Raw genomic sequence first — 19,883 nt, forward strand, 5'->3', positions numbered from 1 at the left:
CAGCTGCCAGCGAGAATATAGTGGTATGACTCCCCTACGTATGGCTCCGTGGGTCTTCCTTTTTGGCCTCACCATGTCCTGCGTTCTTATGTGGGGAGTGGGAGCAGAGACCCCGCAGGCCGCCCCTCATGACAGCCACCTTATCCCCTTTCCTAAGAGGTCACTCAATTTCAGAGGTTTCCAGGGAATGTTTCTACCAGTATCTAGAAGGAGAAGGATCTTCCAAACATCTACGGGGCAGATTTGATCTCTTCCCAAAGCCCAGAGGCAGTGAGGTCTGGTAGAAAGATCATGGGCCTTAGCATGAGACCTCGGTTCAAATCCCAGCTCTGTTATGTATATCTATGTGACCCCTGAGCCTCAGTTTCCTCATCAGTAAATGGAGGCTAATCATAGAACCAGACTCAGGACTGGAGTAAATGAATGTAAACACATCCGGCATTCAGCAGACACTTAATAAATGAGTTATTATTTATTACTATTATTTCTCTCCAGCCTGTGAACTCCTCCAGGAGTTGTATTTCTGGGGCACTTCACAGAGTTACTGCTTAGTCATCATTTGCCAATTGTAGCAGTCATTCTCAGCCTCTTTCTCCATCCACCCCCTTCGTAAGTCAGGGGTCAACAATTTCCTGATGGCAGAGGTGGGAATCCTTATTCCCTGTTCCTCTTGTTTCCACATGGAGGCACATCAGCTGCCAGTTTCTGAAAGTAGGAGTTGGGGGATGGGACACGTCCTCATTGCACAGGTGCATGACAGGTTGTTTAGCACCTCCAATCCCTGCCCACTCCATGCCAGTAGGAGCCCCCAGTGGTTGTGACAAATGAAACTGCTTCGAAACCTCTCCAAAGCTCTCTAGGGGACAGAGCTGCCCCAAGTGAGATCCAATGTCATAGACTAACTTCCAGGCCTCTCCCTCTGTCTTCTTTTGGGGGAGCTACAGAGGTCCCACTGTGATCCTCCCCATCCCTGCCCCTGTCAGAGGAGGCTTGCAGCTGTGCCTGTGATGAACAGTAAATCAGCTGAAATGAAGTAAAGAATTAGCAAACCCACTGCACACAGACTGAAAGCCACATCAGTAATGAAGGGGACATTTTGATCTCCCGTTGCCTGTCTTCTGTCTCCATTTGTCAGCTCATCCTGAACTCACATGGGGATGAGCATTGGGACTTTTGGGTGTCCTAAAACACCCCTTGGGTGCTCTGTGCTTAGTAGGTATTAGGGGTACTTTCTAATATGCCCTTTTTCCCAGTAGCCAAAGCAGCCCCACTCACCTCCCACTGACTACCCTCCCTCCCAAAGGAAGGGATTTTCATGGCTCAAGGATTCATATCATCATTTTTCTTATTACAAAATCAATAAACAGACACATGATTCAGAGAAGGGGTGAGCCCTCAGCAACCCTTTCCCTCAGTCCTGGGCTTGGACCCCAGTCCTGGACTACAGTATCCAGCAGGAAAAGGATCTAGGAAAGTCTTTCCCTATCTTTGTAACTCAGACAAGAGAATTGAGTAGGAGGTGAATTCTGCGGTCCTGGACCAGGGTGGGATGTCAGGGTAGGTAGAGATGAAATTTGAACCCCATCTCTCAGAACCTTTCCTAAGCAGGGATGGTGAGAGAAAAGACATGCAGTTTAATAAATAACTAGACAGGGTCTGAGCATTTCTTTTTTGTGGTGGTGGGAGCAGGAAGAGTAGAGGTATATAGGGGCCCAAGGTGGAAGGAGAGAAATGGCACCTGGGGCCAGAGTGGATGAGGAATGATCTCTGAGCCTGGATTTGCCCTTCTTTAAAATCAGTGGGTTGCCCTCAGTGGCATCAGAGTAACTGGTGTGCTCTGATATGCTAGGATATAGGGTTCTAAGCCTGGGGGCTTTGGTACCAGAGCCCTGGGGATTGGAAGAGGCTGGCGGGCACTCCCAGAGAGGTCGAAATGGGCTATGTCTCATCCCCAGGCTGGTACTGGGGTTCTGTGGAGGTGAAGTAGTCCTCCAGGAAGGACTGCAGGTACTCGAAGGTAGGCCTCTCCTCTGGGTCCAGACGCCAGGTCTGCAACATGGCCTCGTACAGGGATGCTGGGCAGCCTGGGGGGCACGACATGTGGTAGCCGTGCTCCACCTGTTCCAACACTTCCCGGTTACTCATGCCTGGAGGGTGGAGCTCTGTCAGTCAGGGGGCCCAGCATCTCCCAAAGAGGCAGCCAGTTGGAAGGCCTTCCCCATGACCACCCTTCCACCTCCCTACTCCCCACTCCCCAGCAAACCTGGGTAAGGGACTCGGCCCTTGCTGATGAGTTCAGTGAGCAGGATCCCAAAGGACCACACATCTGACTTGATGGTGAATCTGCCATAAAGGGCAGCCTCTGGGGCTGTCCACTTGATAGGAAACTTGGTCCCTGGAGAGATTGGGGGAGAAAGAAAAGTTAGTGAAGGAGGTCCCTGGGAACAGCTGGATTAGAATAGTGTCTTTAGGATTGGGGTCTCTGAGCACAGAGGTCTCTGGGCTTAACCGAAGGACCCAGTATCTAGCCAGTACTTACTGTGTGTCTAGTATAGTGCTGGGTACTTTACGAACATTGTAATTCTCATGGTAATAACACCTAACGTTTGTACAGTAAATCCTCACTTAATGTCATCAATAGATTCTTGGAAAGTGAGACTTTAAGAGAAACGACATATGATGAAACCAATTTTACCCTAGGCTAATAATTGATATAAACAAGAGTTAAGTTCCTGTGGCATATTTCTGGTCACAAAAACATCACCAAACTTCTAAATAAAGACTCAAAACACGTCTAATATTAAACATTGAAATCAATGTCAGCTATATATACATTAAAGAAAGATGAATAAAAACAAGTAAGATAATTATTTTCCAACCTGCTTGTTCTAGTTCAGGGTCATGGGTGGCCTGAATTCCTCCAGGCAGCTCAGCACCCAAGGCAAGAACCGCCCCCCCCAAAAAAAATGCCCTTCCATCACAGGGCCTCTCACACCCACACTCTCAGACTGGGCTGATGGAGACACACCCATTCACCTCCTGTACACAGCTTTGAGGTAAGGAGGAAACCGGAGAAACCCATGCAGACATGGGGAGGACGTGCAAACTCCATATAGACAGTGGTTCCAGTGAGAAATCAATGTTTTTTTTCCTCATCAACGTTATAACAAAACAACGTTGAACAAAATGATGTTATTTAAGGACCTGCTGTGTAGCCTTTACTACATGCCAAGCACTGTTTTAAGTGATTTGCATGCATTAATTAATTTAACCCTTACAAAACCTCATGAGGTACATACTATTATTATCCCCATTGTACAGATGAGGAAAAGGAGGCACTAAGTAGGTAAGCAACTTATGTAGATCACATAGTTTATAAGTGGTTAGGATTCATAGCCAGGCATTCTGGCTACAAAGTTCACACTCTCACACTTTACTGTCTTTCCCTTGAGAATTGTAGCAGTACCTGGCACATAGTAGTGCTTGATAAATATTTTTTCTTACTGTTGTCTGAATATTTTCATTTTACAGATGAGAACAGACAGCTCACAGATGTTAGGTGATGCCCAAGGCCATGTGGCTGGTAAGTGGAGGATTTGAACACAGAGTTGCCTCTTATACTACATCAGGATGGGAGTGTCCCAGATGGTCTGGGGCGGGGAAGGGTTCCTGAGTATGTGGGGACCCTAGGTAGGGTGAGGCAGGGCACCTTGCCGGGGGTTGTACTCATTATCCTCGATGAGACGGGCCAGGCCGAAGTCAGCGATCTTGCACACCAGCTGCTCCCCCACGAGGATGTTGGCTGCCCTCAGGTCTCGGTGGATGTAGTTCATGCGCTCCATGTAGGCCATGCCCTTAGCTACCTGGGGGCCAAGGTATGGAGAAATGGGAACACCATGGCTTATTTGATAGATCATTTGGAAAACCAACTTTCCAGATGAGGAGACTGAGCCTCAGAGGCAGTCTACCTCAGTCTGCCTCAGGTCGCACAACTGATACAGTGGGTGGGGCTGCACATCCAGGGGTAGTCTAGGTGTTCGAAGGATTTGTGGAAGGGGGGTCTGAGAGATGAAGGCAGCTGTCCCAGTTTACCTGGGCTGCCATGTCCACCAACTGGGGCAGCTTCAAATCCTGGCCCTTCTGGTCCTTGAGGAGCTCCAGCAAGCTACCTGGGGAGAAGAACCCAGAAAATCAGCAGCAAGACCCTACCCCCAGCTCCAGCCTAGCCTTCTCTCCCTGAGCCCCGCCCCTATCCGGAACCCATCTGCTATAACTTGGCCCCACCCCCTGCTCCCAGCCCTTCTCATATAGATCCACCCCAACTCAGGATCCCACAAAGTGCCTCACAGATCTCTCCCAGGCCCGGCTCCTGTAGACACCCTGACTCTGTCCACATCTCATTTCTTCTCTTCTATCTTGCCTCCCTAGACACGCCCCATTCAGACTCCACGCAAGACCCTTCCTCATTACAGATCTCTTTCACAAGCCCCGCCCACCAGCCAACTACCCCCTCCCATGCCAGAGGCTCTGCCTACAGGCCCAGACCCCGCCTTGTCTAACTTGGCCCGCCCCCACCCCCAACACCCGGCCCCACACGCTCGGACTCTGCCCGTTGTTCCTCATCCCATCACGTTTCCACGGAGGTTCCTCCCCCAGAGACACCCACCTTAATTTCGCCCTAAATCCTACCCCTCCCCCGACTCCGCCTTCTGACCCGCCCCTCACCGTGGCACATGAACTCCGTCACGATGTAGATGGGCTCCTCCGACACTACAGCATACAGCTGTACCAGCTTGTCGTGTCGCAGCAGCTTCATGACCTGCGCCTCTTCCAGGAAGGCCTTTGGGGACATGGTGCCCGGCTTCAGCGTCTTCACCGCCACCTTCGTGCTGCCGTTCCATGTGCCTGCAGGGCGCCCACAGCAGCTCGTCAGGACCGGCTCCCTGCCAACCCAAGCCCTCAAGCCGGCCCCGAGCCTCTTGGCCCCAGCCCCTGGTACTTCCATACCCAGCCACACATCCCCGAAGCAGCCGGTACCCAACCAGCGCTCCAGCGTGATGGAACTTCGGCTGATCTCCCAGGCGTCCTTGGCCAGGCCCAGAGTTTGTGGCTTCATTGTCGTGCAGACTGCCGTGAGCAGGTGGCACAGCCCATCGTTCACCTCTGGGGAGTGGGGTGTTGGAGGTCACAGGTGGGCCAGGACAGCCCACACATTCCTCATCCCACCCCAGCCTCCAAGATCAGTTAGAAGGAACTAGGCCACAAGTGAGGTCATAGGCCAGGACAGAAGGCAATCCGCCCAGGGAAGGAGGTGGTACCAAGAGGGAGAGATGATCCCTGTATGGATTGGGGGCCTTCCCATTGGAGGTGGCCTTCAGCTGGGCCTCCAAGGGTCAGGTGGGATTCTCACAGGTAGAAACAGAATGTGGCCCTTCCACGGACCTCATCCTTGCCCTAACCAACTAAAGCAGAAACCTGGGCATGATTCTCACCTTCCCCTCAGCCCTGTAGCTCATCCTCCAAGCCAGTCCTATTCTGCCTCCTAACCAACTCAGACATTAGGGCATCTTGGGCTCAATTAAATGATGGCCTCAGACCTCGGTTACCTCTAGAATCCTACAGAGCAATGTCCTGGGTGAGAGTCCAGGCACTTGGGTTCTAGTCTTGGTCAACCATTCCTGCTTTAGGAGACCCTTCCCTCCTCAGTCTCAGCGGGTTGGGTCAGCCACCTGCAGCACATGCCAGCCCCAATGGCCCGCCCTTACCAATGTAGTGCTGCACTAGCTCCTGCACGGAGTGGAACTGGGCCCGCGTGGTGATGTAGTAGCCACCTGTGTCCAGCTTGCGGATCTTGTAATGCTTCACGTGATCGCCTCTGGCCTGGTCCCAATCCCGAATGGACAGGGAGTAGGCACCTGTGGAGAAGGATCATCTTTGGACCTGCTTTCCTCCTTGTCCGCAGTCTGGAAACCAGGAGAGGCCCAGAAGGCTGCGGACTCTGAGTTGGATGGCTGTGTCCCTTGAACCCACTCCCAGTCTTAGCTCTGCCCCTTCACCCTGTCACCATCTTGGCTCTGACCCAAGCCCCACCGCTCCTAGCCCCACCCTAATGGCTAGTCTGTCCCTGTCCAGGGCCAGCCATTGCAGTCCCCACCTTTGGTGGTCTCGCTCTCCCGAATGAGAAAGGCTCCCTGGGGATTGCCTGGGGAGAGCAGCTGCCTCTCTGCATCCTTCCTCCCGATCTTTCCAAAGTACCACCTGTTGGGAAGGGCCAACAATAGTCAGGTACACCCAGGTCAGCCCTCAACTCAGCCTCCTGGAAAAGTCACCTCATAAGCCAAGATTCCATGTCCTCACCCTTAAAAGGGCACCTGATTTACAGCCTGGTGGTGAGGATCACACAGAAGGGAAATTAGAATGCCTGGCACACGGTAGGTGCCTAGTAAGTTTAGGCTTCTCCTCTCTCTGAGTTTCTCTTAAATTTCTAGAAACCCAGTCACCAGTGACCTGGGTGCCGGTGATCAGGGTGCCAACCAGTCCATTAGTCCATCTCATTACTGCCTCTCATAAGTTCCTTTTACAGATGAGGAATTTGAGGCTAGGAGAGGGAAAATAACCTACCCACAAGGCCAGCTGATGAGCTCTACTGGAAATCTTTTGCCACTCACCCTAGTTCTTTTCCCACTACCCCAGGCAATTACTCAAATTCTTCTCTTCACATCCACCCCCAAAACACTTTTCTCCTTTGACCCAGAACGACACCCTTTCCTGCTTCTCTTCCTCGCTTTCTGACTGCTCCTGGCAGGCTTTGACTGCTGCTTTTCCTCCACACTCTTACATTTGGATGTTGTTCTAAGTCCCAACTTCAACCTCAGGCCTCAAGCATTCCTGGTCTGTCAGGTAGTCTTCTTGGGACGGAATTGTAGCCTCAAACCAACTGTGAAAGTACACTGGGGGGGTTGAAGTGACCACAGGTGTCATAGAAGACTCAGATGGCATTTGATCATTAAATTGCACCATGACTATCTGGGGCTCAATTAAATCGAGGGAGTTGGCAGCCTCAGTGAACTCTGGGATTGTCAATCCACACCTGGGTATTAGATCTAGTTTGGAGAACAGGGGAAGGCATTGGCAAATGGAGTGTCCAGGAGGGTAGGCAGGATGGGGAAGGAAGAACTGTTGATAGACTGCATAGACAAGACACATTGCCAAGGTTTTTCAAAGCTCTGTCCCCCCCGCCCCCCCCACACCCACGACATTGGCTACTTCCTTAATAATTAATATAGTAATAACAGCACTTACTTTGTGTCAGGCTCTGCTTTAATACACACACGTATTCACTGCACTCTTATAACAATGCTGTGAGATAAGTCCTATTATTAACCCCCATTAGACAGATGAGGAAATTGAGATACCTTGTGGTTAAGCAATTGTCTAAGGCCACAGACTCTTACACTGTGTTGCCAGAATAGGAACCCAAGCTGTCTGCTCTAGGGCCTGCACTCTTAACCAGGACACTGTTCTTAAGAACAACACTGCACTGAGTGCCTCTCAGGGCTTTGTGACATTGCCCCCAAGGTGTCAAAACAAGCATGCACCGCCCCCAAACCTTCCATCTTCTGCATCACCACCCCTTCTCTCCTCCATGCGTCCTACTACCCTCCTCAGATGAAGGCCTCGCCCCACTTGAGCTCTGGACCCCATCCACTCCCCTCTGCTCGGGATGCCTCTCCTTCACCAATCAGCATAGTTTTGAAATCAAGGGCTCATCAGCAGCCTCTCCATCCCACAGTCTCTACATATGCCTACATTTCTTCCTTCCCCAAAGGAAACTGTTCTAAGCCCTATCTTGCCATCAACATTCTGCTATATCTCTCACCTTCCCTTCACTTGAAAAAGCACTTCACATTTGGGTCTCTACTTCCTCACCTCCTACTCCTTCCCTGGCTCTGCTGTCTGGCCTCCACCCCACTTCACGCAGAGAGATCTCTCACCAAGGTCACCTCCATTGCCAAATCCAGTGGCAGCCTCTGATACTCCCTCTCTTGTTTCCTGAAACTTCTCCTCTGCCCTCTTGGCTGCTTTGACGTGGCCTGGCCTGGTTTTCCAGCAGCTCCTTCTCCTTCAATGGCAGCTTTCTCCAAAGTTGGATCCTAGGGCCAATCTCACTCCCTTCCCTCTTACTTCACCCTTCTAGGCAGCTTTAATTATTATCTCCACTCTGAAGAGTCCCAAATTTCCACCCAACCCAGATGTGCCCTCTACAAGAGCCACAACAAGCAAACAAAGAAGATTAGTGCCAATTAGGTGAAGATACTCCTTCCTCTGGGCTAATTCAGAGGCATGGCTTGGCGTGGGCTGGGCACCTCTCATGCAAAGTACAACCTAATCTATTTGCTGGCAGTCTCCTCCACCTGGATGTTCCTCTCCATGAACCTCTACCTGACAAATCCCTGCCAGAACCTGACCTGCTCCCGTGTTCCCCACTTTAGCAAATGGCACCATCATCCAGTCAATTCCTCAAGAAGATTTTGGGCCACCCTGGATTCCTCCCCTCCCCATACCCTAGTGGCAAATCAGTCAGCAAGTCCTGATGACTCTCACTCTGCAGTCTCTCCAATCTCCCTTTTCCCATATATGTATGTCTATGTGAGGATAAAAATTTTTTGAGTCTCAGTTTTCTCATCTGTAAAATGGAGACAATAGTAATATCAATAGTGTTATGTGAGAATTAAGTGAATCAAGTAGGTAAAATACCTATCATAGTATCTCAAGTATATAAAGGTACTCCATGAATTATAATTCCCTGCCTTCTTAATAGAATTAATTCTAAGTAATGCCCCCTGACATTTGTTTAGCACTTTATAATTTTTTAAAGCTCATACACTGTTATCACTGATGTATATATATATATATATACACACACACACATATGTATATGTATAATGCTTAGCCAGACTATCAGGGTTCAAATACCAGCTCCATCTACTTACTAGCCATGTGAACCTGGGCAGGATATTTAACTTCTCTGTGCCTTAGTTTCCTCATTTGTGAAACAGGATAATATTAGTTTCTAACTCTGTTAATACATAGAAAGCACTTTGAATAGTGCCCAGAACATAGTACATGCTAGATAAGAATCATCTACTATTATTATCATCTTTATCTTCTTTTATTCTCTAAATGACCTTACAGAATTATAGATAAGGAGACAGGGTGGAGCTGTGACTTGCCCAAGAAGTGACCTTGAGTCTGAACTCCAGAGTCTTATCCATAGGGCTGGTTTCCCCCCAATCCCTACTCACTCTTCAGCCTGGATGGAGTCCACAGGGGCCACGTAGTTGCTGGGAATGTAGCCAGTTCTTCCGGAGCTGAGAGACCGAGCTTCCCACCAGTCACCCTCACTGCAGACACAGAACAGGGGGTGTCAGCAGCAACCCCGTCTCTGGTGCACCTTGGGGCCAGGCAGGGCCACACAGAGGATCAGGTGGGACTGGCCCTGCCAACCCCTTACCTTGGACACACATACCCCAGGGCTTTTGTCTGTTTTGCCCCCAGCCACTGTGGCTGCCCTAGGAGACAATTCCCTGCAGAAGGAATGTATTTGGGAACGTCTAGGTTTCCCAGCTTTCTCCTCTGGCTTCTCAGCTGGGATGGCAGTGGATAGCTAACCAGGTAGATCAGTTCACCACTGAAATCCATCCCCCTCCCAATGGCTACATATTTCCTTCTAGATAAAATCCAGACTCATCAACATTGCTTAAAAAGCACTGCAGAGGGGCGGCTGGTTAGCTTAGTTGGTTAGAGCACGATGCTCCTAACACCAAGGTTGCCGGTTCGATCCCCACATGAGCCACTGTGAGCGGTGCCCTCCACAACCAGATTGAAACAAGTACTTGACTTGGAGCTGATGGGTCATGGAAAAACTTAAAAATAAATAAAAATTAAAAAAAAAAAAGACTTAAAAAAAAAGTCCTGCAGAATCTGCTCCCACCCACCTTTCCAGTTTCTGTTCTCTGTTCTGCACCTCATACTTTATGATCCACCTAGACTGGACCACTTGGTGGTTTCCAGAAGTCATTATTTATTCTAATTCTCTCTCATTCTCTCTTCTTCTTTTTCCACTTTTCTTCAATGTGTATTTATTTTTCTAGTATCAGCTTAGAAATCACCTACTCCAGGAAGCCTGCCCTGATCACCACTGCCCTGGAGACTATGTTTGGTATTCTTTCTGTGCCAATAGTTCCTCATGCCCCCTCCCCCAGTAACAATTACCCAGAGTTGTTATTGTCATATATCTGTGTCCCCAAGTAGGCTGGAGCTTTCTGAGGACAGGGACAAGGTAGAATTCCTCCTTGGGTCTTGCTCCCAGCCCAGGCCATGACCTGAACTGGGTAGCCTGGTCACTTACGTGTTGTTCAGGATGTGGAACTTCTCACCCTTGGTGAAGGGGAGGTCATCTTCTGTCCGGGCCTCATAGTCATATAGGGCAATGAACAGGGTCACACCAGTTCCTGCAGAGTGAAGGCTACTCAGTAAAGTAGAGCATAGGACACCAAGAGGGCTGCACCCCCAGAGTCCTGTTCCCCAGCCAGGTGCTGTGCCTCCCCACTACTGTGGTGCCCTGCTTCCCAAAGGCCTCTGGAGTCCAGTGGATTTCTGATTTGGGCTTTACAGTTTGGTTCCCCATGGATTCGGGACACATACCTTCAAGCTCATCCTTCCCACCCCCCAGTTCACCCACTCCTCCTCTTCCCCACCACCATTTGCATGTGATCAGGGTTCCTCTCTCACATGGGGACTGAGGTATGTCTCCCCCTCAGACTGGGGTTTCTGAGGGTAGGGCTACACATACTCCCTCCAACTGCACACTGAAAGCAGGGCCGTGTCTCCCATAGCATACTGGAGGCTCCTAGGACAAGTCTACGTCTTGCCTTTTCCCAGGGTCCAGGAAATGCCTGCCGCCAGCCTACTGAACTCACCTGATATGCCCCCGATGGTACCCCCAGCAAGGAAGTTGGGGCTGGTGGGCTGAGGGGAGAAATTGTTGTAGTTGGGGATATGGGCAAAGGAGGGCGCAGGCCGGGCCTCAGTAGGGTCAGGGCCATAGCGGTCCGAAGCCCCATAGCTCCTGAAGTCCCCTTCCAGGCCAGCATTCTCCTTGGGCCCTGGCTCCAACTTCTTGCAGAATACACAGCCCATTCCAGGTGCCCTGCTACAGAATGGGGGCATGCCTCACTTGGGGGCCTCTCCCAGATATGCCCCCCTATGCATATATACAGGCATGTGTGTGCATATATGCGCACACACACACACACACACCACTCCCACACAGGCACGCAGCTTCCCCTCTCAGGCCTGGAGTGGTGGGTCTTCCCTAGTGAGGGAGAAGGGTGGGGCGGGGCCTCCCTGGGCTCTACTTCCCTCCCAGCTGCCTTAACGTGTTTGGAGAGAGTGTGTGTATCCTCAGTGGGACTGGTTTTCTGCCTTGAAGTGTTGCTATGTTTATTTATATATTTTTGCCTCCTATTGCTTCAATATGTTGTATTCCTGTGATCCATTCAGAATGCTTGTGTGTCTTCTGTGTGTCTCTAAGTATTTGTGAGTTTGCTTGTACACACATTCAGAAAAGGCTGCACACACACAGACACACGCACAAGCAAACTCACAAATACTTAGAGACACACAAAAGACAAACAAGCATAGTGTCTGGCTTTATGAGTGTGTACATATGTAATGTTTCTTTGCGTCTGTGTGTGTGTGTGTGTGTGTGTGTGTGTGTCTGTGTATCCCTATGCAGCAAGTCTGTATGAGTAGGAGCCTCTATGTATGTGTGTCATCATCATGTGCATGAGCTTAGCCCTGTGTGGACATACATGTGTCTGTCTGTGTGTGAGTATCCATGTGTGCGGGTCTGTGGAAGTCTGTGTGAATGTCTGTGCATATGTGTGTGTCTCTCTGTGTATGTGCATGTTATGTATTGATGTGTGTTTGTGTGAGTGTGTGTGAGGGCTGTGTGCCTGCACCTGGAGATTCCCTGCAGAGGGGGATCAAGGCCATTTCCTGCAGCAGGTCCAGCCTCTGGCCTCTCAAGCTGCCTCATTCTGGCTCCCCCATCTGTTACTTAGCAACAGGGCCCTTGTAGGAGGAGGGGGCGGTGAGGAGTTGTGGGGCCCAGGAAGGCCATCTCCATCCCACTTCCTGACCCTGAAAGCCCTCAGCCCGACTCTCCCCACTCACCCCTCAGGCTCTTACTCATTGGTCAGTGGGGCTGCCGCATGGTCCTTGGGAGGGGCCAGAGACCTGAGGGTGAGACAGAAGGACATGGAAGATGAAGGCTCTGCCAATGTTCCTGCCAGCTAGCTGCCAGCTTCTGCCCTCTTCAGGAAGCCAGAAGGCCTGGGCTCCGCCCCAGCATGACTTCTGCCTTCATTTTGCTTCCCACCGCCCCTGGCGCACTTACATATCCTCCCTCACACAGGACACACCACCCACACTGACTCTCACACTCATATCCACCTGACACACCAACACGTTGCCACATACAGTAACAGACACAAACAAGCAACAATCACACACCAACACTCACAGTGTATACTTGCATGAACGGGCTAACCAACACCACTAATGCACCAACACAAACTAACTCTCACACGAGCCCAAGCTCTGATGCACAGAAGCACATACAAGCATGCGTGCACAAACACACACACACACACACACACACACACACACACTGCCTCTCAGGCTAACAGACTTGTACACTCGGACACTCATATTTTAGTGTTAGACCCATCTGTCTAATTGGATTCCTATCAAGCCACGTTCAGGTTACTCTTGGGTTGCCAGTCACTGTCTTCTGAAAACAAGCCCTTCCTTTGGACGCTGCCTCTGCTCCCAGCCTGAGCTGGGCAAACCCCAGCAGCCCAGGGCTACAACTGGTGGCAGAGTGAAGGTGAACACCTACGTCCAGAGCTTGCTCCTATCCTCACATCAGGGAAAGGCCCAAGTCAGAAGCCAAGGCCACCAGGATCCTGGGGAACCCCCCAATGAGCCAAGCCTTTCAGGGTAGCTGTGTTCCCTGAGCAACATGCTGGCAGGTCATTGAGCAAGGGCTCCCCACGCCTCACCAGAAACTCTGCCATTGCAACACTCAGAGAGGAACTGCTGGAGAGAGAGCTCAGTTTCCTAAGATGTGAGAGGAATGAAAAATTGCAGGGTAGGGTTAACCCAGTAAACGCTGATTTCCCCAGAGGGCTAAAGGCCTCTGTCTTACCTTTCTTGACCCTCAAGTCCAGTTCCCCTTATGGATATACTCCTCCTCTTCTTTCTGGGTCCTGCCCCTCCTACCAAGCACCACTCACCCCTTCCAAGAAGCCTTCCTGGATCCACCAGGTCCAGCTGCCTAGACAATGGCTCTGTCATATCAGTGCCCTGACCCCACTCGAACCCTATCAGCCCCTCTCACCCTGGAAGCGGGGAGCTGACACCCGTGTGGTGAACTGTGAGGCAGGCTGTGGTGTGAAACCTAAAATAGGCCCTGTTCACCAAACCATTGCGGAGATGTTCATCTCAGGACCCATACCTTGGGGCAAAACCACTGTGTCCGAAAGGCTCCAGGAGGTTGCAGGGCTGGTTTAGGGCCAGGGAGAGAATGGAGGTGGGGATGGCATCCAAGGCTTTCAGGCACTGAGGGGACAGGTGGGGGTAAGATGACAACAAGGGTTACAGGGTGAGAATGGAGGTCTTCTCGCAGGAAGACACATGCTCACCTCAAGTGGCACACAGGGCCTATACTCAGATCCACACAGCCCTCCTGACACATTCTCATACACTTACATCACCTCAGCTACCCACAGCACCTCCTGCAGAGACTCTGAGCTCCTCTATAAAGATTCACAGACACGTACATCTTCAAGGATACCTACACCCCCATATACACACACCTCCAGCCCTCACCCATCTACACACATACACACAGCCTCTCCATAAGAATAGCATATACAGAATTTATAGCACTTACTATGTGCCAGCCACTGCATTAAACACTTTACACATATTGCCTCCTTTTATTCTCATAACAACCCTATGAGGTAAGTATTATTATTATTGCTAAGGCAACTGAGGCACAGAGAGATTTAGAAACTTGCCCAAGGTCACACAGTTGATGTATCCTGGCGTTTGGCTCCAGAATCTGAGCCAGTTCTTTCTATTGCCTGGTCACAGACCTGGATAATTACAGCCATTCTTACATACATGCACAGATGCATGGAGCCCCCATAGGGACACAGAGAGATAGATACAGCCATCCTCGAGGTGGCAGACTCACACAGAGCTCCCCTCTACAAGAGACGCAAACTTATACAAGCTCTTAGGTCCCCACGTAGGGACAATGTTGCCATGGAATGGGGTGGGGATTCAGAAACTGTCAGCCTCTGAGAAAGAGGCAGAGGGGCTCTGTGGGCCGAGGAAGAGCCGGGCAGTTCTGACACCATGGGCAGCAGGCAGCAGGGTTCGCTCTCAGGGTTTTGTACTCCAAGCCTGATGGGGCCCACAGCCTGGGGGTAGGCCTGGCCCTCTGAACGCAGTATGTTGAGAGGGTTCGAGGCTGTGGGTGAGGGTGAGGCACAAGGTCTGGCATCCGCGTGGCCCAAGGCAGTGAGGGGGCGCCACACTGAGTGGGACCACATTCATATGCCTTTGTCAGAGGAAAGAGAGGGGGAGAGACAGAAAAAGAAAAGGCAGGTACAGAGAGACAGAAATTGAGAGATAGAGAGACATAAACGCAGACAGAGAGACAAAGAGAAACCCAGTGTGGTATGCTGGTACTATACTGGCACTTAAAAGGGGAAAAAAAGGCCCTGATTTGTAGCATTTGCTGATTTCCATGGTGTAAATATTCCCACCATGGCCGATTTCAGGTTACCGAAGTGACTTCCTGAATGTGGGGCTGGAAAGAGATTTGCAGAATCAGCTCCCCAGAGCCTAAACTAGCAGGCTCTAGCACTTCACTGCCAGAAAGAAACAAAGAGAAAGAGACTGAGACCGAAATGAGTAGAGAGACAGAGACAGAAAAAGAGAAAGGCAGAGATGAAGAGAAAGAGTCAGAGACAGAACTAAAGAAACAAAGACAGAAAAGAGAGCGAGCCGGCTGGGTCCCCTGTGCTCAGGCATCTGCATGAAAATAGTCCCCTCCTCCCCAAATCTCTGTCCTGGCCTAGCTCCGCTCCCTACGAATTCCCAAAGAATTTAGTGCCACCAATTCTTTGGAGAGTAACTTGACTTCCTAGAAGTCTGGGTGGCAGTAACTATTAGTTTTAAAATGCGAATTTACTGAGCACCTATTCAGTGCCTGGCATTGTAGCAAGGCATTCCCATGCATGATCTCACTTAGTGACTCTCTAAGGTGGGTTTTACTATTACCCCTATTTTATGGATAGGGACTTGAGTCTGTTAATGAATATGCCTCTTGAACATCTGGTTGACAGGAAGCGGCTTCCAGAGGCTCATCTGGGTCAAAATTCAGGTTGTGGGTGTCAGAGCTGAGGTGTAACCCTGGAACGTGGTGCTCCAGCCTTCATCATCTCCTCTGTGTGGCCCTCCCCAACTCTTGGACCTCGGGTGAATGACACAGCCCTCTGAACCGCAATTTTTGCATCTGTACCTTCTGTGCAGTCGTCGGGAAGGCTTGAAGAGATGTGGCTCTTGCTCAGGGTGCAGTGGCTAAGTGAGACTGAGAACCACAAGCAGAAAAGCTAAAATGGCCCCCAGGGGCCATTAATCAGTCCACCCCCCTCCTTGTGTGTGTGTGTGTGGGAAGTGACTTGCTGGAGGTCAAATAGCCAGACAGGGGATTCAAAGCCAGGACTATTAATTCAGTCCCAGAATTCTGTTCCCGGCACCATGGCTGTGTTCTCCAAAGCCTGAGCAGGAGGTCATGCTGTCCCCGACTGGAGAACGTCATATTTCCTACCCAGCCCCTGGCCAAAAGAACACACCACCGCTGCCCATATGGCAGCTGGCCACCCAGGAGGGAGCCTGCCTCCTTCCTACCGCTACTCCTGGACATAGGAGTCCCTGGCTCACTCATCCTGTCTTGAGGGCCACACTTCCCAAAGCCAGGGCTTTGATGTTTCCCCCAACTCTGCCAAGTAACTGTAGGATCTGGAGACAGGTTTAGGTGCGAATTCTACCTGGCCTGACAACTAGCTTGAGACATTGGGTAAGTTACTTCACCTCTCTGAGCTGCAGTTTCTTTGCCTAGAAAAGAGGAATATAAATCTCTACCTCATAAGATTGCTTCTGAGCATCAAATGCGGTCAAGGCCCCGAAAACATCAAGTACATAGTAGATGCTCAGTGAACTTTCACTTCTGCTCCTTTCCCTTGAGGAAGGCCCCCTCCAAGGCTGAAAGAGGAGGAGTGGCCAGGCTGAGAAGAAAGAGAAGTTCCCTGGGTGAGGTGGGTGGGCTGAGCTGGCCCAAGCTGCCTGGGGGATTTCACCAAAAGAGAACTGGGACTTTGGGCAGCAGACAGGAAACCGCGATCCTGCAAGAGTTCCGGCTTCTCCTCAGGGCTCTGGGGGGGGCCAGGGACAGGCCAGGGCTGGAGCGGCAGGGCACAAGTCTCAGCCCCATGACCTCCTATCCGTCACCAAGACCTGACCCGCCCTGACTGAAGGCTTCCATTCCTCACTGAGACACTCCACCCCTCATGGAGCTCCGGTGCCCTTACTGACCCCTCTTCTCCCTCACTGAGGCTCCCACCTCTCATTGACCCTCCAACCATCTCCCACCAGGCTTTCTTGAGGCCTTACCACCCCACCCCAGAACACCCAGGGACGAAGGCTTACCCCATTCTGACTCTACTACCCTGGTGGGGCCAGGTGTGAGGGATAGGGGAGAGGGGGATAGGGCAAGGACGGGGAGGGTACCTATCTTTGCCACACTAGCTTTACCCTCTATATGGTCCTGAGGGTGTCAGCTGAATTTTCTTCACTTCTTGTAGGTAAAAGTGGTTTCTCATCTGTTGCTGAAAACATACTCATCAGCCTCTAAAACAGGAGTCTTTAGAAACTTGAGATTCTTGGGAGCTGGGAGACATGTGTGGTCCAGGAGGAGCTGAGGAACAGGAGTTTAGATTCCACAGTGTGGCCAGGCAGGAAGCCCCCACCCCGGGTCCCCCCTTAGGCCTGCTGGAAGGGCCCTTACTCTCCCTTCTCTGGCTCTGGGGCCTCGCTACCCAGCTTCTCAAGGTCTGGCCACTTCCTTTTCCACATCAGCCCGAGGTGGCTGCAGAGAACACCGAAATACCCACACCTATTCTCAGACACTCATGCTCATTCACTCATTCCCTCACAAACACTTCCACACCCTCACTCACAGCTTCACACCCACTGAGGAGCAGGAGCCAGCCCTGAAACCCAGGAATCCCATATCTTCTTGTACCATTGCCCTTCACCCATTCCCCTCTCCAGAAGTTTACATTGGATTTGGTAGGGATGAGGAGGGAACTTAGGCCTCAGTTCTGGCTACTTCCTTCACCACATCAGGGACAAAATGCCCAGGACTCTGGATCCCTACTGTTGGCCCTGTCAGTCATTGACTCCCAAACCTCCATCTTCCCATCTGTGAAGTGGGAACAGAGCTCTGCTCTCCCACTACCACCACCAAAAGCAGAAGGAGGCAAAAGGACTCAGAATCACAGGGTGTGGCACCGTGGGGGTTGGGGACAGATTTCAAACCTGCTGACATTCCCTTAACAGATCACAAACATTTATTTATTAGACGTCAACTGTGTGCTGGTCCTTGGAGGCCCTGTCAGGCTTTCTGGTTTTTGAGAAGGTGAAGGGGAGGTTCCCTGGGGTCAGTGATAAATAACTCTTAACCCCTCCAGGACACTGGGCAAAAAATGCTTTCTGCACCTGATTCTCATGACTGGGGATGAGGTGGGATCTAGCGGTTGGATAGGGGCAGAGATCATTTCCCCCTATAATTCAAATGAGGAAAATGAGGCCCAGAGAAGCCCCATAACTTGCCGAAAGTCACACAGCAATCAAGGGCCAAGTCTACCCAAGTTCTTGAATCTGCAGATCGCCCACCCCAGGATCCCTGAACACCAAGCATCATCGCTTTACTTCTCAGTTCCGCAGCCCGCCTCCGACTGAGGACACAAAATGGGGGCGGAGAGGGGACCAAAGGGGACTGTGAGGGCAATGTGCACTACAGTAGCCAAGTGCCAGGCTCTGCCTCTCCGCCCTCTTGTTGCCATGGTGACAGCCCCTCCCGGCAATCACGGTCAAAGGCAGGATTTCCGTCGGGGCAGCCAGCAATTCCCGGATCCCGAGGGGGAACGTGGACCGAGAGCGCCACTGCGGGCGGGGAAGGGGCACCCAGAGAGGCCTATCCCTGTTGAGGCGGGGACTTCCCCAGGAAGCCGGGACCCACGCCTCTAGCGCCTTGAAGGAGTCCCCTCTCTATGTACAGTCCGCCGACCAGTGCGGGGTGGGGAGGGGGCTGATAGGTAGCCGCCTCCGCTCCACCCGCCCCGCCCCCCGGCTGGCTACAGGCTTCCCCCCCGACTTTTGCCGATTCCAGATTGGAGGACTTCATGGAACCCCGGAATTGCGCCCTACATTCTGCATCCTCCACAGATGGCTCTCCTTGACCCCTTCCAGCAAACTCCCACACCTGATCCTCCCAGTGCCCTCACCTGCTTCCCCTCTTCCAGACCCCTCAGCTTCTCCCCAAACCCTCAATTTCAAGGTTCCCTCAGTTTCTCGCCCAGCCACTTTTGGGGGTCCCTTTAGTCCCTCGCCCCCGATTCAGCCCCCTTCCCCAATTCTATCAATCTCACTGAAGAGGTTCCCTCCGTCTTCCCCACCAGACCTTTTTTTGGGGTCCCTTTAGTCTGCTTTCCATATATTCCCTCACCCTCCTCCCCACATTTTATCACTCTTACTCTCCAGGTCTCCCGTTTTCCTCTTTAGCTTCTTTTCGGGGTGGGGCCGCTTTGGCCCTCAACTCCCTCAGTCCCCCTCCCTAAATTCAGGCTTACCCCACCTAGTCCTCCCTCCAGGGCCGCAGGCAGGCCAGGGGCGGGGCACCGCGCTGCCCCTCCAGCCCCACCTGACGGCCGCCTACCTGGTGCCAGGGGAGGCGGCTTCTGACGAACCTCAGGGCGAGCCAGCTGGGCTCCCAGCAGCCACAAGTGCCGACGTGTGGAGGGAGAAAACTGGGGTACTGCCCGCCTCTGACCGCCGCCCCCTCTGGGCAGGGAGGAGGAAGCCGTCTCGGACTTCTCTTATTGCAGCCGCAGCGGCAACAGCGGTGGCGGCGGGGAGAACTCGCAGTCACGCCCCTGCCCCAAGCTGCCGGCAGCGGGGAGGGGCCCTCAAATCCCAGGCAGGTCCGCCCGCCCCCACTTTCCGCCTCGGTTACGGGGGTCGGCTTTCCCACCCAACTCCTCCCCGCAGACCTGAACCCCCAGGACAGACTTCTTAAGGGCCTCTTCCAAGGGGACAGGTTCCTGCTCCCACCCAGAAGCACCAGCTCTTTTAGAATCATTGCATTTGAGGTTAAGAGGGTTTTTTCTCTAGCATTGAAGCCCCCATTTTGCAGGTGGGAAAACTGAGGACCAGATGAGGACAGGCCTTAGCAAATTTTCACAGCCAGTTGACCTCACACTGCTGTGACCAGAGCCACCAGTCACCATGCTTTGCCATCCTCAGGGGCTGCTGGGTGCTGGGGACACAGAGATGTCGGACAGTGGGAGCTGCAGGAGACCCTATCCTTAGGAAACTGCTTTTCAGAGCAATCAGCCATCAGCCCAAACTAAGGGAGGGGGAGGGTGTCAGCCTCCCCCCCCACACCCAAGTTTTAGAAA

General features: G+C 51.9%; 1 protein-coding gene across 8 annotated transcripts; it reads right to left on the bottom strand.

Annotated features, from left to right (window-relative positions):
* Nucleotides 1-62: 62 nt before the first annotated feature.
* Nucleotides 63-19,317, bottom strand: FGR (FGR proto-oncogene, Src family tyrosine kinase). 8 transcript variants are annotated; one of them, XM_033115392.1, is made up of 15 exons: nucleotides 19,142-19,317; nucleotides 17,043-17,119; nucleotides 13,586-13,689; nucleotides 12,241-12,303; nucleotides 10,983-11,215; nucleotides 10,412-10,514; nucleotides 9,306-9,404; nucleotides 6,155-6,258; nucleotides 5,766-5,915; nucleotides 5,008-5,163; nucleotides 4,726-4,905; nucleotides 4,093-4,169; nucleotides 3,710-3,863; nucleotides 2,264-2,395; nucleotides 63-2,147 (listed from the first exon to the last, which is right to left on the bottom strand). In XM_033115392.1, exons 5-15 carry the CDS (start codon nucleotides 11,200-11,202, stop codon nucleotides 1,939-1,941), a joined length of 1,584 nt encoding a protein of 527 aa, XP_032971283.1. In that variant the 5' UTR covers nucleotides 11,203-11,215; nucleotides 12,241-12,303; nucleotides 13,586-13,689; nucleotides 17,043-17,119; nucleotides 19,142-19,317; the 3' UTR covers nucleotides 63-1,938. The 8 variants fall into 8 exon arrangements, with proteins under 8 accessions (XP_032971283.1, XP_032971285.1, XP_032971286.1 ...); XM_033115394.1 differs by lacking the exon at nucleotides 17,043-17,119 and having other exon boundaries at nucleotides 12,256-12,303; XM_033115395.1 differs by lacking the exon at nucleotides 17,043-17,119 and having other exon boundaries at nucleotides 10,983-11,212.
* Nucleotides 19,318-19,883: the final 566 nt, after the last annotated feature.

Source organism: Rhinolophus ferrumequinum, chromosome 9 (genome assembly GCF_004115265.2).
Source record: "Rhinolophus ferrumequinum isolate MPI-CBG mRhiFer1 chromosome 9, mRhiFer1_v1.p, whole genome shotgun sequence".
NCBI lineage: Eukaryota > Metazoa > Chordata > Mammalia > Chiroptera > Rhinolophidae > Rhinolophus > Rhinolophus ferrumequinum.

Bases quoted from the DNA above. Each gene is read 5' to 3' on its own strand.
- FGR (XM_033115393.1), bottom strand. From the start codon at position 11,202: ATGGGCTGTGTATTCTGCAAGAAGTTGGAGCCAGGGCCCAAGGAGAAT. The intron at 2,396-3,709 runs GTGCCCTGCCTC...CAATCTCTCCAG, and splicing joins TGAGTACAACCCCCGGCAAG to GGACCAAGTTTCCTATCAAG. The intron at 2,148-2,263 runs GTTTGCTGGGGA...TCCACCCTCCAG, and splicing joins GGGCCGAGTCCCTTACCCAG to GCATGAGTAACCGGGAAGTG.